The sequence below is a fragment of the Macrosteles quadrilineatus genome, unplaced genomic scaffold, assembly GCF_028750875.1.
Source record: "Macrosteles quadrilineatus isolate MER2022 unplaced genomic scaffold, UCM_ALF_1.0 Scaffold_1__1_contigs__length_201487025, whole genome shotgun sequence".
NCBI lineage: Eukaryota > Metazoa > Arthropoda > Insecta > Hemiptera > Cicadellidae > Macrosteles > Macrosteles quadrilineatus.
This window is the reverse complement of record NW_026542594.1, coordinates 173,580,113-173,594,489: the sequence shown is the minus strand read 5'-3', so window position 1 is coordinate 173,594,489 and position 14,377 is coordinate 173,580,113. Positions and strand designations below refer to the sequence as shown.

Sequence of the window (14,377 nt, the reverse complement as noted above, 5' to 3'; positions counted from 1 at the left end):
AAGCGAATTTCCATCTACCTGGCTGGAATTCCACTCAATTATTCCCTTAAAATTGTCAGATTTGTTTCCTATTAAATATCATTAATTTTAATGAGTACCGGTACTTAGGTTTGCTGCTACAGGGAAGAAAATAGGGTGGTTTTAATTGAAATACGGTATTGATAGCTTAGTATGAAGTAAACAAAATTTCAAAAAGTCATTAAAATATGTCCATAGACAAGCAAGACACAACAGTTTATTTATTCTACATAAGAATAACATGCTAATTTTTTATTTACACTCTTTTGGTTTTTTTTGTAACCATTAGGCACAGAACAATGTTTCAATATACTAAATTATTTGTTTTTTGAACTTAACGAAATTTTTTGGAAAGAAATTGTAAAATCTTATATTTAAAAGATGAAAATGGGAAAAACCTATTTTTACCCCATGAAACCCCTGTTCCCATAGTCCGATCATGTTCGTTCGTGAACTCGTTCAAATAAAAATGTAGGTCTACACGTTTATACAAATTTTTATCAAAATTAGATCATTTTTTCTCGAGTTATCGTGCTAACGGACACGCACATGTATGTATATGAATTTGAACGGATGGTGTTTTTGGCCTCTGGGGACATCAAAACGAAAAAGAAAACCGGTCCCAGGTCCAGGCACAGAAAACATACTACTATAACCCAGAATGCCAACCGCATGGCAACGCTGGTGGCGCTGCCTACGATTGACAGGCAAAGCTCTCTCAAAACACTTAATGCTTTTTACCATGCGGTTGGCATTCTGGGTTATAGTAATATTTTTTCTGTGGTCCAGGTCTTAAAATGAGACCCACGGTAATAGCTTATTCCCTATGGGAAATTCGCTAAATTATTCCCTATATGGGAAATTTTCTAAAAAGTTTATTATTATTGTAAGGAGTTAGATAAATTTGACTTACAGAATTATTGGTTATAAACTTTAAGAAATATAATTTTACTTGCATCAATCAATTCATTGTTAATTTTACATGGTTTTTGAAGTAACATGATGTATAAGTAGTTACCTAAAACAGTTCACACAATGGATGAATCAAGAACAGAGATGAGACAGTTCTAAATTTGACTTCACACAAAACATGACTAAACGTTTCTTCTCAATATGAACATTTCACCATCTATTACATCCTTTTAATGATAAGAGACGTTTGTCAACTATTTTAAAACATACAATTAATCATTTTAAGTATAAATTCACCAACAATGATAAAGAAAAGATAATAATTTATGAAAGTTTGTGAAACTCTACATAAACAGATACTATATTCCTGAAAGCAGGGGTTATAATAAAAATTAAAACGATTGTAAGAACTATAAAAGTTTTATAACTGAAAAAAAATTTAATGCTACAATTACAAATTTAGCCTCCCTTAATATTTTCATTTTTTTCTCTACAAAACTTGTATTAATTTTTTAAGAGGTCATTTGTTGCTAATGACATTTAAAAACTGACATCTACTGTTGTGAATACCCAGGCGGTATATCTATAACATGGGAATTTAAAAAAATACTTTTTTATTTGTAATTTTCTCTGTGATGATTTAGCCTCTGGTGACCTCAAAATGAAAAAGTAAATGGATCCTGGTTTCAGATTTTACCATGAGACTTACTAACAGTAATAGGTGATTCCCTACACGTGGAAAATTTGTTAATACACTAAAGTATATTAAGGACATTTATAAGGTTGAGAGAGGTACGAAAACGGTAATTTTAATCTGAGAAACTTCTCTCTTATCCGAGAACTAACATTGAAGAAGATGAGGATGGTACATCAGGTACATGTTTCTGTGCAGCCTAATTTCAATACAAAGATACACAAACACTTGTTATCTTAAATACCGCATTGGCTGAATCGCACAGTTCTAGTTCAATTAATCAGTCCTTGAATGTTGATTCAATAATCAATTGCGTAGAAATTGTATTGTCATTATTACAAAAACAACAAACAGTGATCCCAAACTCAGTAAGGAACAGTGTTTTATTATTTCTTGGTTTAAGTTAATTTTTGTTACGAGAGTTCATGTTCATTAAGGGACTATAACAAAAACTTGTTATCACGATCAGTAAAAAATGGGTTTTAAGTCTATTACTAAAGTTCTAAAATAATAAACTAATTACCACTAGTCATTATCTTCCAATAAAATTAGGCCTAACCAATTGTAGAAAGGGTTTTAGACAAACCAATAAACAAAAGCATACGTTAAGTAAAAGCCTTGCTACTACCAAGACCAACTATTACCATTGGTCAATTTCGTGTGGCGCGGCGAGCGAGGTGGACCTACAATGTTATTGTTGTGTATGGAGATCTAACCAGCGAACCGTGTCTCCTTCGTTTCGTGTTGTCTACTGACCGAATAGGCCTTCTACGCTACAGAGACTCTAATACAATGAAACTACATGTTGTAGTGTTAACCTACAAAACATCCTTATACTATGCTGTATAAAGAGGATACTGAAAAAGGTTCTTTACAAAAATGAACACCTGATTGTTAACTAACACAATGAGCATAAAAATATGTCTTTACTAGATTTCTTTGAATGCAGGTTTATTTTTTTACTATCCTCCAAGGAGAAAAGATCTTTTTCAAACCTCTAGAAGATACGTCAGGAAATTCTACCGCGATGATTTCTATTAAATGGCAATGATTAGAAAATGTTTAAATTTGCTGTAAAAAATGTAATTGTGATTTTGTGATTTTTTGATTTTGTGATTTTTTTTATTTTGCCTCTTCTAGTATTAAATAAAACAAACTGTTGTAAACTATCCAGATAGCTGAAAACAATATTTAAGAAAAAAGAAAGGAATAGATAAACCAAGAAAAAAAACAATGACTACCTAACCCTCCAAGTGTCTCTAGTTTTGGTCTTAATGTTCGCCCATTTATTGCGCAATCGCAGGGTTTTATTAAAATGTATCTTAGAAACTTAAAAACAATATAAAGTATACTGTTTTATATATAATTTTGTTTGGAAAATTATGGGCTTCAATGTAACATATAAAACATTACAAAAAAAATGTTCAACAATTTTTGTGGGGTTAACATTTCTCAAAAAGTATAAAATAAATGAAAAAAAATTATGTTTGCGCTCAATAAATTGTTATAATTTATAGGTCTACAGATATTTTAAAATAGCCACTTTGTTCAGAATTTTATGAGGATTCCAAAAATATAATAATATAAGGAAGTAGATTTGCAAATAAATAAGTTATGGGCAAAAAACAGATTTCGGTACATAGCGTTTAGCTAAGAATGCATAGCCTAACCATAGCTAGGAATCTGGCTGATAATTTACATAAATATCACTACCTACGTCTTCAGGATCATCAAGCAGCCCTTCAAAATCACTTAAATTTTCTTATAATGCACCACGTATATCGCTACTTTTGATTTTTAACACTAAAACAATGATAAACGTAATAAAACACATCAGTCATCGGTGCGAGGGTAACCAAGCTTTTTACAAATACGCATGTCAGCTGTCTGCTACAATTATGATCGGCTCGAGAAAAAAAGCGCTTAGAGACAGACCTTGGGAGAAAGCTTAGAATCTGCCAAAAAAACTATACCTAACTCGATCCAGTTCAATCCGATTTAGTCAGTCATAGAGCCTTCGCCGTAAACAGTGTTTGTGAGTCACAAAAGCGACACAAAACACTACACAAAGTTTGTTATGAGTCGCTTTTACGACACATAACACTTGGAGGGCTAATTTGATTATTGCACAGTCTTTTAAAGCACACGTGTTCTCTTTTCTATAGGCCTAACTTATTTTTGTGATTGACCAGTTGATCGTAGTATGTAACACTTTTAATTATTCTAGTGGCTATGTGTAACGTTTCAAACTGATATAATGCTTTAATATAAAAACATAACAAATGGTTTTTTCTGAGCAGTTGAACATTTTTTCTCTTGTTTTCAGAATAAACAACTTTTTGCACAGTAGTTTTGCACTTACCTTGGACATGGGTGTTCATCTAACTTTTCCATAAGGGAGGGTCTGGGAATACAGAATAACTGCCAGTAATAAGGGGGATCAAGGGGGCCAGAAAATAGTTACAATCTAAGTACAAAATGTTTGATTTTACAAATTTCTTGGGCTTCCTAAATTCTTAGGTCATATAAAATGTGAATGATTAACTTTTATGTATTTTTTTATATTAAACACAAATTAAAAAATGTGGTTAACGTCGGGCCATATAGGGAAGACTCAAACTCCCTCTATTGATGGACGCCAATGGCCTTGCATACTGGTAAAGTTTTTGCTGAACAAATTTAAGATATCGTTCTTAGTATGGGCTATTCATTGTGACCATCTTCACTTCATATTCTACTAATCTTATAGGCTACCGTATACTAAAAAACTTTTGCAAAACTATGACAGCTTGCCTGACAATACTACTGGACCAAATTTTAATAAACTTTAATACTTTTTATTAAAATGGCGACCATACAAAGTAGGTATTTTAAGCCAAGTATTTGGAGATGAGTGTAGGTTGAGTGGCGTGATCTTGTAGTCTTGTTGGTGACTAAGGTCGACATATTTCTTAGACACAGCTGTTTTTAATAGTCCATACAGATAATGGCAAAGGGACCTACAGTTTATAGTGGAATCCGAACTACATTTTGCCTTCCCATGTAGCACAGATGGTTGGGCCAACGTTGGACAATTGTGGGACAGTTGGTCGATGGTTGGTTGGAGCTTCCACAACCAACCAACCAACCGTTGTCCAACTGTATATCTCGTAGTTAGGCCAACCAATATTTACAACTGTGGACCAACATTGGTTCATTGTTAATGAAATACCTTAATATGCATTGCTGGGTATCATACATCAAGCCAACCGCTGTCCAACCGTTTTTCACTCCGTTGGGGGACCAACGATGGTCCATAGTTGAGTTTACACGACTTTCATTCTCTGGATCTAGCTTTCACAACATAATTATAATAATGAAAATATTTTTTTTATTAATATTCTTTAACTTATTTAAATTAATTTAAGGGGAAAGATTAATCTTACTAATATTATAAATGTGAAAGTTTGTGTGTTTGTTTGTTTGTTTATTTGTTTGTTTGTTTGTTTGTTTGAAGTTCAATCATGCATAAACTACTGGACGGATTGGGCTGAAATTTGGCATGATGATAGCTCACATTCCTGATTAACATATAGGCATATTCTTATCTCAAAAATCCTTTCGGGCTCCGCCCCAGTGGCTCTGTAGTTCCCCATGTTAACCTTATGAGTACCTATTTATAATTAAAGGGGATTAAAGGATTAAAGGGGATTAAATTTGATTTGATTTGATTTGATTTGAAAGAATTTAGTCAGCTGTTTTAACTAAAAAAAGTTAGTTCTATGATATGCAAAAGCATTAAAAGTTATAAGATTTACCAACAGGGTGCAGCACTATAATTCTTTTTGCTTTTATGAATACAGCTAATTTGAACCATTGACTATTTGAACTAAGCGGCAACAAAAAACTGGGATATGCAATGAGAACTGTCAAAGTAGGACTGACGGTTATGTTTATGGTTTTAATTTCATGAATAATTTGTGATATTTAGCGAATTGTTATTAATTTTTCTGTTTCTGTTGTTTAGGTGAAGTGGTAGAACATAATCTAACGGTAATTAAATAATCTATTTTCAAATACCAGTATCCTCTCTATGTCCCAAAAAAAATTCAACTACTTGATGCCTAAACAGATTAACAGAATCGTATTATACAATGTAGTATCAAATATGTTTTAAGTAGGTATTGCGACCATTGCAACTGTCGGCTACTCTTTCACCACTTGAAATCTCTCATAATCAACTATCACAGATAGCTCTGTGGTAAGGTAAGAGGCTCACGAGTCAAAGGACCCGGGTTCGAGACTCGTATGCGCAAGAAAATTTTATTCTAGTTTTTTTTCAAAATTTGTTTTTATGAACTATTTAATCAATTTACTCAACTAATAATTATGCTTTTCATACTAAATCTTTATTATTTTGTGCAAAATAAAACGGTACAAAGATTAATGTTGGAAGAATGAGATGATAACAAGATAATCATTAACAACTAGTTGGCAAGAATCTATTATGCAAAACCAAATGATTCAGTCTGAAGTCAAACATAAGCAAAAACTTTAACCAACTTTAAACTTATGCCTAAAGGGTTTTCCCTAAAATCTAATGTTTAGAAGTGTATGGTTGGGGGAGGATATTCAATGAAATTTACATTTTTTACATTTCATATAAGCTGGGTTCAGGCTTAATTGAAGGGGAACATAATGAAATGGCGTTCCAGAACCTCTCTCGTTAAATAACATGGTCTTCATTTTATAGGCTACTATTTTTGTAAATAAATGTTTTAAAATAAATACTAATTGTGTCATAGTTATACTGCTGCCTATTATTGGATTGTAGGATGAGTATCCATAGCTACAGTACATCTACGTTCATATTCTACGTTCTTGAATTGCTTATATGCAAACTCAGTTGTGCACATAAACAACAACGTACTTCAAAAATTTTTTATCTTTGAATGAATAAAAAAATAAGCTTCAAATTCAAATAAGAAATGTGAGAAGGATTTATCAAACAATTTACTGAGACATGTAGGCCTATATGTGATTGTATGAATGAACGTCAATGCTACATGGTTAATGGATGATCACGCCATACCATTCACATGACTATCTCGCACACGTGAGTGCAAATGATAAAAGGCTGATTGAGAGGCTGGCCTTGAGCCTATGCCATTGTTTGGCAAAGTAACCAAGTCAAATGCCAGATTTTACAACTTGTTTTCAGTGCATAAGTTTTATAGACGCATATTAGTTGAAGAGTGTAAGAATTAAATTTTTTAAGACAGACCTGTGTCATGCCAACTAAGTTACAAGTTTATTCAATGCTTTGATTTTTTTTTTTTAGCAATAAAAAATAGCCAATCACTAAAATTGTCAGTTTTTTGCCTTACACATACACAAAGATGTTACATAATTGCTCCATCTATACAAGCATTCAATTGAATTCAATCATTTATTTTCACATAACGTTTACAAATCCAGCATAGCTGGGAAACAGGTAAAATGGTCATATGTACATAAAACTAAAATAACTACATAATCAAATAAATACATCATATAAAAAAATCATTTACTTTATATACGCTCTGTATGTCAACCAGCAATTTGGCAACTTTTTTTGTATTTTTCAAATGATTCTAGTGATTTAATATTTTCAGGCAGTTTATTATACAAGGAAGGGTTTCAAGTGAGGTAAGTCTGTGAATGGGAAGTTGTAAATCGTTTTGGTGTCATGTTAAATAATTATGGCTATGGTTTTCATTCATAAAAGATACAAGGTTTTTTTATCAAGATTAATGTTTGCAGGATATAAATTGACGGAAGCGTTAATATTTTCAACTCTCTAAATAATAATTTACAGGATCGCCTGGGTTTTGAAAATTTCATAGCATCTATCTATATAATTAATACGCTACATGAAACTTTGTCGGTTGAACTCCTCCGCCATTTCTTAACCGATTTTATCCGTTGACGTCTCATTGGAAAGAGCGTGTCGCGTAGATTTGCAAACTGGCCTTACATTTTTGAAAAAGTCCCTTGGACTCTGCCCCAGTGGCTTTGAAAGTTCCCATGTTATCTTTATGAAGAACATAATTGTTTACATTTTGATCAGCTGTATAATTTAATTGCTGTTATTTATTTTTCAATTCAATATTTACTATTTGAGTTTGTGTAAACATAACTCCCAAGACGGATCGTGTTAGTATGGTTGTATCTTAAATTTGTATATTTATCGTCGTTTTGTGCCGCTACGACGGGTCGTGTTAGCACGATTGTAACTTAAATTTCTGAATTTATCGTTATTTTGTGTAGCTATAATTTGTTTATTTGTTGTTTTTTTTCTTTTAAATGCCTCTGACGCGACAACAACGAAACGTAGACAGGAGGCGTAATCGTGATAATGACCGCAGCTACAGAACAGTGGCGCGTAAAGGCTTAACTCATCACAGTCAGCACCTGACCCTTGACAATCTCAACTATTAGGTTACAAATGCACCCTAACACTAATCCAAAACGACTTTTCGTTTTCAATTGGCCATCTATCAATGACCTGTGTTGCCTGTACATCGAGGCATTTTGAGAAGGAGAAAACTGGCCGGAATTCTTTAGGTTTATCAATAACGAAGATAATCGTGTTCTGAGTTACACGCCGGTAATCTTTGAGTTGACTCTTTTAAACTCATTGTAAATATGACTTTTATTTGTTTTGAAATAACTCCTGTAATACTTTGCAATTGCTTGAATTCGAGCAACATGTACACTAGTCTATATATTAATAGGCAAGCATGTTTCTTTAAAACCTTTTTTCTCAGCTCGTGTGCATCGTAGGGAAAATCTACGCATACTGTTAGAAAGCTATTTTCCTGTAGGTGTGCAGAATCCCTTTATAAATTAAAATAGGCTCAAAAATAAGCACAAAAAATGAATTTAAATTTTTTTTAAATTTAACATGGATATTATGAGTTGCCATGCTGGTGACGAAATAACAACGAAATATAAACAGAAAATCAAAACGAATGGAAGACACTCCAATCACATGTTCTATTCAAAGTGTGGAATGAAAATAAAGAAGTCTGTACATTAAATATTTTTGGTCGAGTTTCGACCACTGGACGACCTCTAGTTATTATTATTGGTTACCTACAAATCCCCCTCTATAAAGATGACGGAAAATTATTATTTTATAGGCCTAGTCCACCACGTGACAAAAACTTTTGATTTGCTATAGTATATCCTTGGGAGTTGAGGCTCAGTGAACAGTATCTACATCAAAACTTGGGTGTGTTACTCCTAGTGGTTAGCGTCTCAGACTTTAGGGAGGGTTGGATTTCCCGCAAATCAACAAGAGTGTTTTTATTACCCTACCTTCTTTTCATGGGCAGTCTATAAACAAAGAGTTTTTGCTTTTATTCGGATTTACTTTGCGCAACACTTTACCGGAATGCATCTGCGGTTCAAAGACTAACTTACCCAGTACAATTTGTTGCTCTAAGACTTAAGCTTAGTCATTGTTGTTCTTCATTCGGTCTTGGTAAGTTTCAGATACCGGAACCTAAGTTATTTTTACTGACTACGACATTGAATTTCATCAAAAATATGCTTGGGCTAATCTAGTAATAAAATAGCCTACTATAAGTTAACTGCTAGAGGTTAGAAAGGATCGGTAGAGCTAAATAATTTTCCTCACCTCCAACTTCTGCTCTGAAGCCGCAACTGATCGGATCGACTTTACTCAAAGCCCTGACTTCTTCTATAACTTTGCGGATGAGATGAGCAATCAGAAATGGAGGACATTTCCTGTAAAAAAGTGAACCATTTTAATATGAGGTTGTCTATTAGACCTATAAGTATAGCTTACACATTCGGACACTAACACTGCCCGGGCTATCATATTTGAACAACTTTGCTTGGTCAAATTTTGGTTCAGCAGATTGAAATTGAGTTTAAATAGGCTAACTTAAATATTAGTTAGGCCTACTTATAAGTTATATTTAAATAAGTTACTGTATTAAGATACTTGTACTTTCCTGTTAAAGGAAACATTCATTGTTATTGATTGATTTCTTTTCGATACACCTAAGATTATCGATATTTTAACGTAGCCTTACAACAAGTTTGGTTAGTTTAGAATAGGTCTAGGCTACTGTAGTTTAATTTCTTAATCTAAGTTAGTAGGCTATTAGAGGCTATCATATATAACTTAGGCCTAGGCTATTATTTTTGCCTAAACAAGGTTAGTTCTTAAATTTGTAATTTAAATGGGTTTGAATATATTAAAACAGAAGGAATAAGTTATGGATCATAAAGGAAAACAAAAATACAGATATATTGAAAAGAAATCATCAATAACTTAATGACAAATGTTGCCTTTAACAGGACAGTAACGGTAGGCCTACTTAAATCCAAAAACATTAAAACTAAAATCATGGAATTAGGCCTAGGCCTAAAGTTTAAATTTGGTTGTTTTCAGAACTGCAAAAAAAGTAGTTATCATTAAGGCGTTTAAATGTGTGTTTACACACTGGTGTGACATGCCTTTTTTTACTTGACTAACATATGCAAGTTACGTGAAAACCAACTCAATTTTAAAACTTGTGGGTGTTTGCACGCTGATGCGACTGGCACCGTGCAACGTTTAACTTATGTGCTACGCAAAACAAACCAGTCGGTGTTTTGCGAGTCGCACAACTTCAAGCAGCCCCCCGCCCTGGCACATGGGCAGTAACCAATTCTCATCAGTAAAATCTTCGTAGGCTGTGTATATTGTGTTAAGTGTTGCACTTTATGTAGGTAGTAAGTTAAATGTGCCTTTGCCGGACAACGACCATGTTAATTGTTAGTTTGAACAAGTTTTAGAGGAGTTTCATGTTTTGTAAAACCATAATCTGAAAACATACAGCAACAGAAACGAATAAGACAACTAAGACATGGAGGGCAGTTTTAGCAAATTGGTTGAAGCTTTACCAATAATGCTAATAATACCACACAAATATGGGTGCACCCACCATCGAAGATTTCACAAACTCTCTTTCTATGCCTTCTCCTTTTCAGCACTTAAGAACAATTACCTAACAAAGAATCATCCTCACTAATTGACATATTGTCTTCAACGGTTCAATTTTGCGATTAGCATTAAGTTAGTTAGTGTATAATCGCTTGCTACAAGCATCAGAACTTGCATTTTACCGTACGAATCGTGAATGCCTCACCAGTGTGTAAGTTAACACACCTTAAATTATAAACATGGAAGTGTTTGAAGACCACTTTTAGCGAATTTCCCTATAGGGAAGTAGCTTATTACCTAACTTAGGCCATCAAGACCTAGGCCATGGACCTAACTTATTAAATTACTTTTTTATTTCGATGTCCTAAGAGGCCAGAAACACCATTCGTTCACATTTCTGTATATGTGACGGTTAGGTTAGGTTATGACAGTAGGACTAACTGCCGGATGCCTAATCCGCGTCCGGTTAGCGGACGCTTATCCTCTGCCGTTTAAAAATGTGTTACGATAACACACAAGTTTAAGAAGACGGTTTGTTTATTTATTTTTTTTTTTACATAGGCCCAGTTTTTTAAAGCGAACAACTGAATATCAATAATCTCAGGTGAAATTTATATGGACCTAGCCCCCAGGGTTAAATTAAGAACCATTAACCTAAGTAAGAGGCTTAGAGCCTAGGCCTGCTTTTCATTCAAATGGGAGTCTTGCACTCATCTCTATAACCACACTAACAGCTTAACTTACCTTTGTTCCAAATACTGCAGACTCCAATCACCAATAGCCCCAGGTATTTCACACTCAACTAAATTATAACCTGCAACTTTGACTGGAAGCTGATCGCTTGGGTCAACTGTAGATGTAAACCTTTCGAAGAACTTTCTGTATGTATCTATAAAATCAACAAATTCACCCATGCTTAGCACTACACACCCGCACTTTTCCACTGAATCACTAAATGAACACAGAACACACAAACTATAAGTTACACTCAAGTTAACACTAGTAAAGTAGTAAAGTTACGCCCAACTTTATTCACGACACGATAACCCACAACACAAACATTCAACAACCGCTTGACTTGAATCTGATTGGATCATGGAGTATGACAATTGAATTGATATGTCAATGAAACCTGGGATGAACGATGAAGCCTAGAACTGGAACCCGAACAAAACAATAGAACTCATCGACCTCCGATGTCAAAAAAATGGCAGATCACCTGACTCAACAATGTCCCTAATCATATGAGTAGCAGGGCTACCAAACCAACAACAAAAAGCTCCCCACCACAGACATTTCAAACATTACATATAACACTTTTTTTGCCTTAGTCGGGGGGCACATTGTATTCCGTGGGATGTTTTGTGAAGGGAATGGACTATGTGGAATCTCTTTATTATGTCACATAAGAGTGTAGTACCGGATGTTTACCTTCAAATGGTGCTGTTTGGTTTTTATGACGTCGTAAATCCAAGATGGCCACCATGTGTGACATCCATTCATTAAATTAATAATAACTCTTTCCAGAGTAAAATAATCGGATTTTAGTTTACACCATGAATTCAGCTCGAAAAAGCAAACAATTTAGTAACTTGAATCATTGTTCTATGTCCATTGGTTACCACGATATTGCACGCGGTAAACATAGAACATTGCCCCCCACGTTATCCTTATGGGGGAAAATAATAAAATTGTATATCTCGCTTATTTCTCGACATATCAAATCAAATCAAATCAAATCATTTATTGCCGTAAAACATACAAAACATACGTATGGCATCGTCATATTTTACAATAAATTTCTATTTACAAAACTGGACATCTTAAATAAGTGATAAATTTGTCAACATCATACACACTTAATTCTATCAAAAGAGATTTCAAATGCACTTTGAATTTCTTATCATCTAAGCATTTTACATTATGTGGCAGCAAATTAAAGATGTTCTTACCTAATTCAAAAGTAGATTTAATGGTAGTCTGATAATTACATTGGTGAATTCTGATAAAATGGCTCTGTCTGGTAAAGTATGAATGTACTGAATTGTTGGCAGGAATATTATTAAGATTTTCTTTAATGTACAACAAAGAATCCAGTAAGTATAATGAAGGTACAGTTAACACACCAAGTTTTCTAAACAAAGGTTTACAGTGAGTTTTTCTTTTTACTTTACAAATGATTCTTAAAGCTTTCTTCTGCAAAATCAGTAATTTTTTAACACTGCTGTCACATCCCCACACTACAATTCCATACGATAGGTGACTCTGAATGTGAGCAAAGTATATTGACATCAGAACATCAAAATCAACAATCAACCTGAGACGTCTAATCATAAAAATACCTTTACACACTTTTTTGCACACACTGACAACATGATTATTCCATTTAATGTTAGGTTGCAGAACTATACCTAGAAATTTAACCTCTTCAGGTGTGTAGTGAGAACAAGAACTTAATTAGGTTAAATTTGAGGATTTGAGTTTTCTTCTTGTTGAGACACAGAAAATTTGCAGCCGTCCAGTCCTCAACAGTCATGTTGATATTATTGAGAATCTAATCTGATTCGCTAAATTATCATTTGAGCAACTTATCTGAACTGCAAGGTCATCAGCGTACATGTATGGCGATACACAAACATTACTTAAAGCTACTGGTAAATCATTGACATATATTATAAACATAGTTGGACCAAAAATTGAACCTTGAGGAACACCTGTGTCAACCTTTAAATACTGAGAGGAACTACCATTAAAAAATACATATTGATATCTGTCTGACAAGTATGACATAACTCCTAACTGACTGATTATCAAAACCGTAGAACTCAAGTTTTCTAGCCAAAACATCATGGTTTATAGTATCAAAGGCCTTGGACATATCATAAAAGCTGTTAATAACCTTTTTCTTACTGTCTACATTGAAAGTACTTTCTTTCATAAAATTAACAATGGCGTCTTTCGTTCCACGCTTGGGCCTAAAACCATATTGTTTGGGGGTGAACAATGAATTGTCCTCAAGTGAAAGTAATACAATACCTGCTTGTTTAGCACTATTTCTAAAACCTTTGAGATCACTGGTACGATTGTTATCGGACGATAGTTGGCATAATCAGATTTGGAGCCCTTTTTAAACAATGGAATAACCTTAGAAAGTTTAAGACATTGAGGTACGACAGAAAACACAATACACAGATTTAACAGATAACATAATACTTCAGCGATAAAAGGTGAAGCGAGCTTCATAATACGAGAGTTGAGGTTATATACATCTAGACTTTCACTACTACTTAGAGAATTGATTGCATTGTGCACATTTTCAACAGACACACATTGAAATGAAAACTTTGATGACTCATTGCTTGGCCTATTATACAACTTATTGTTACACAATTTGTTTAGGTAATAATCTATTGTATGTTTTGATTGAGGTATATCATGAGCAATGGCACTAACATTACTAATAAAACAGTCATTAAAACCATCGCAAGAGAGATCATCTTTTTCCTTAACAATTATAGGTAAATCATTTTTATTTAAGCTCTCTTTAACCACAGACCAAATTGCCTTAGGTTTGTCCTTGGCTTTGATGACCCTTTCACAATTATAAGACAACTTAGCTGACCTAACCTCTTTTTGGTACCTTGCTTTAAGCTTTTTGTAAGAATCTTTCAAATATGCTTCTCCTGTATTCTTGAATCCTACTAATATTATAAATGAGAAAGTTTGGATGTATGGATGTATGGATGTATGGATGTATGTTTGTGACAAGTGAA

The 14,377-nt window shown here is 33.7% G+C and overlaps 1 protein-coding gene across 1 annotated transcript in view; it reads right to left on the bottom strand.

The window, feature by feature from the left end:
• LOC128990192 (mucin-2-like) overlaps window positions 1-11,750 on the bottom strand; it is a 191,990-nt gene extending 180,240 nt beyond the window's left edge. The window contains exons 1-2 of the mRNA XM_054412482.1: window positions 11,349-11,750; window positions 9,288-9,397 (exon numbers count right to left, since the gene is read on the bottom strand). Of these exons, the coding sequence (XP_054268457.1) occupies window positions 9,288-9,397; window positions 11,349-11,518 (280 nt within the window). The 5' untranslated portion in view covers window positions 11,519-11,750. The remainder of the gene's footprint in view (window positions 1-9,287; window positions 9,398-11,348) is intronic.
• Window positions 11,751-14,377: the final 2,627 nt, after the last annotated feature.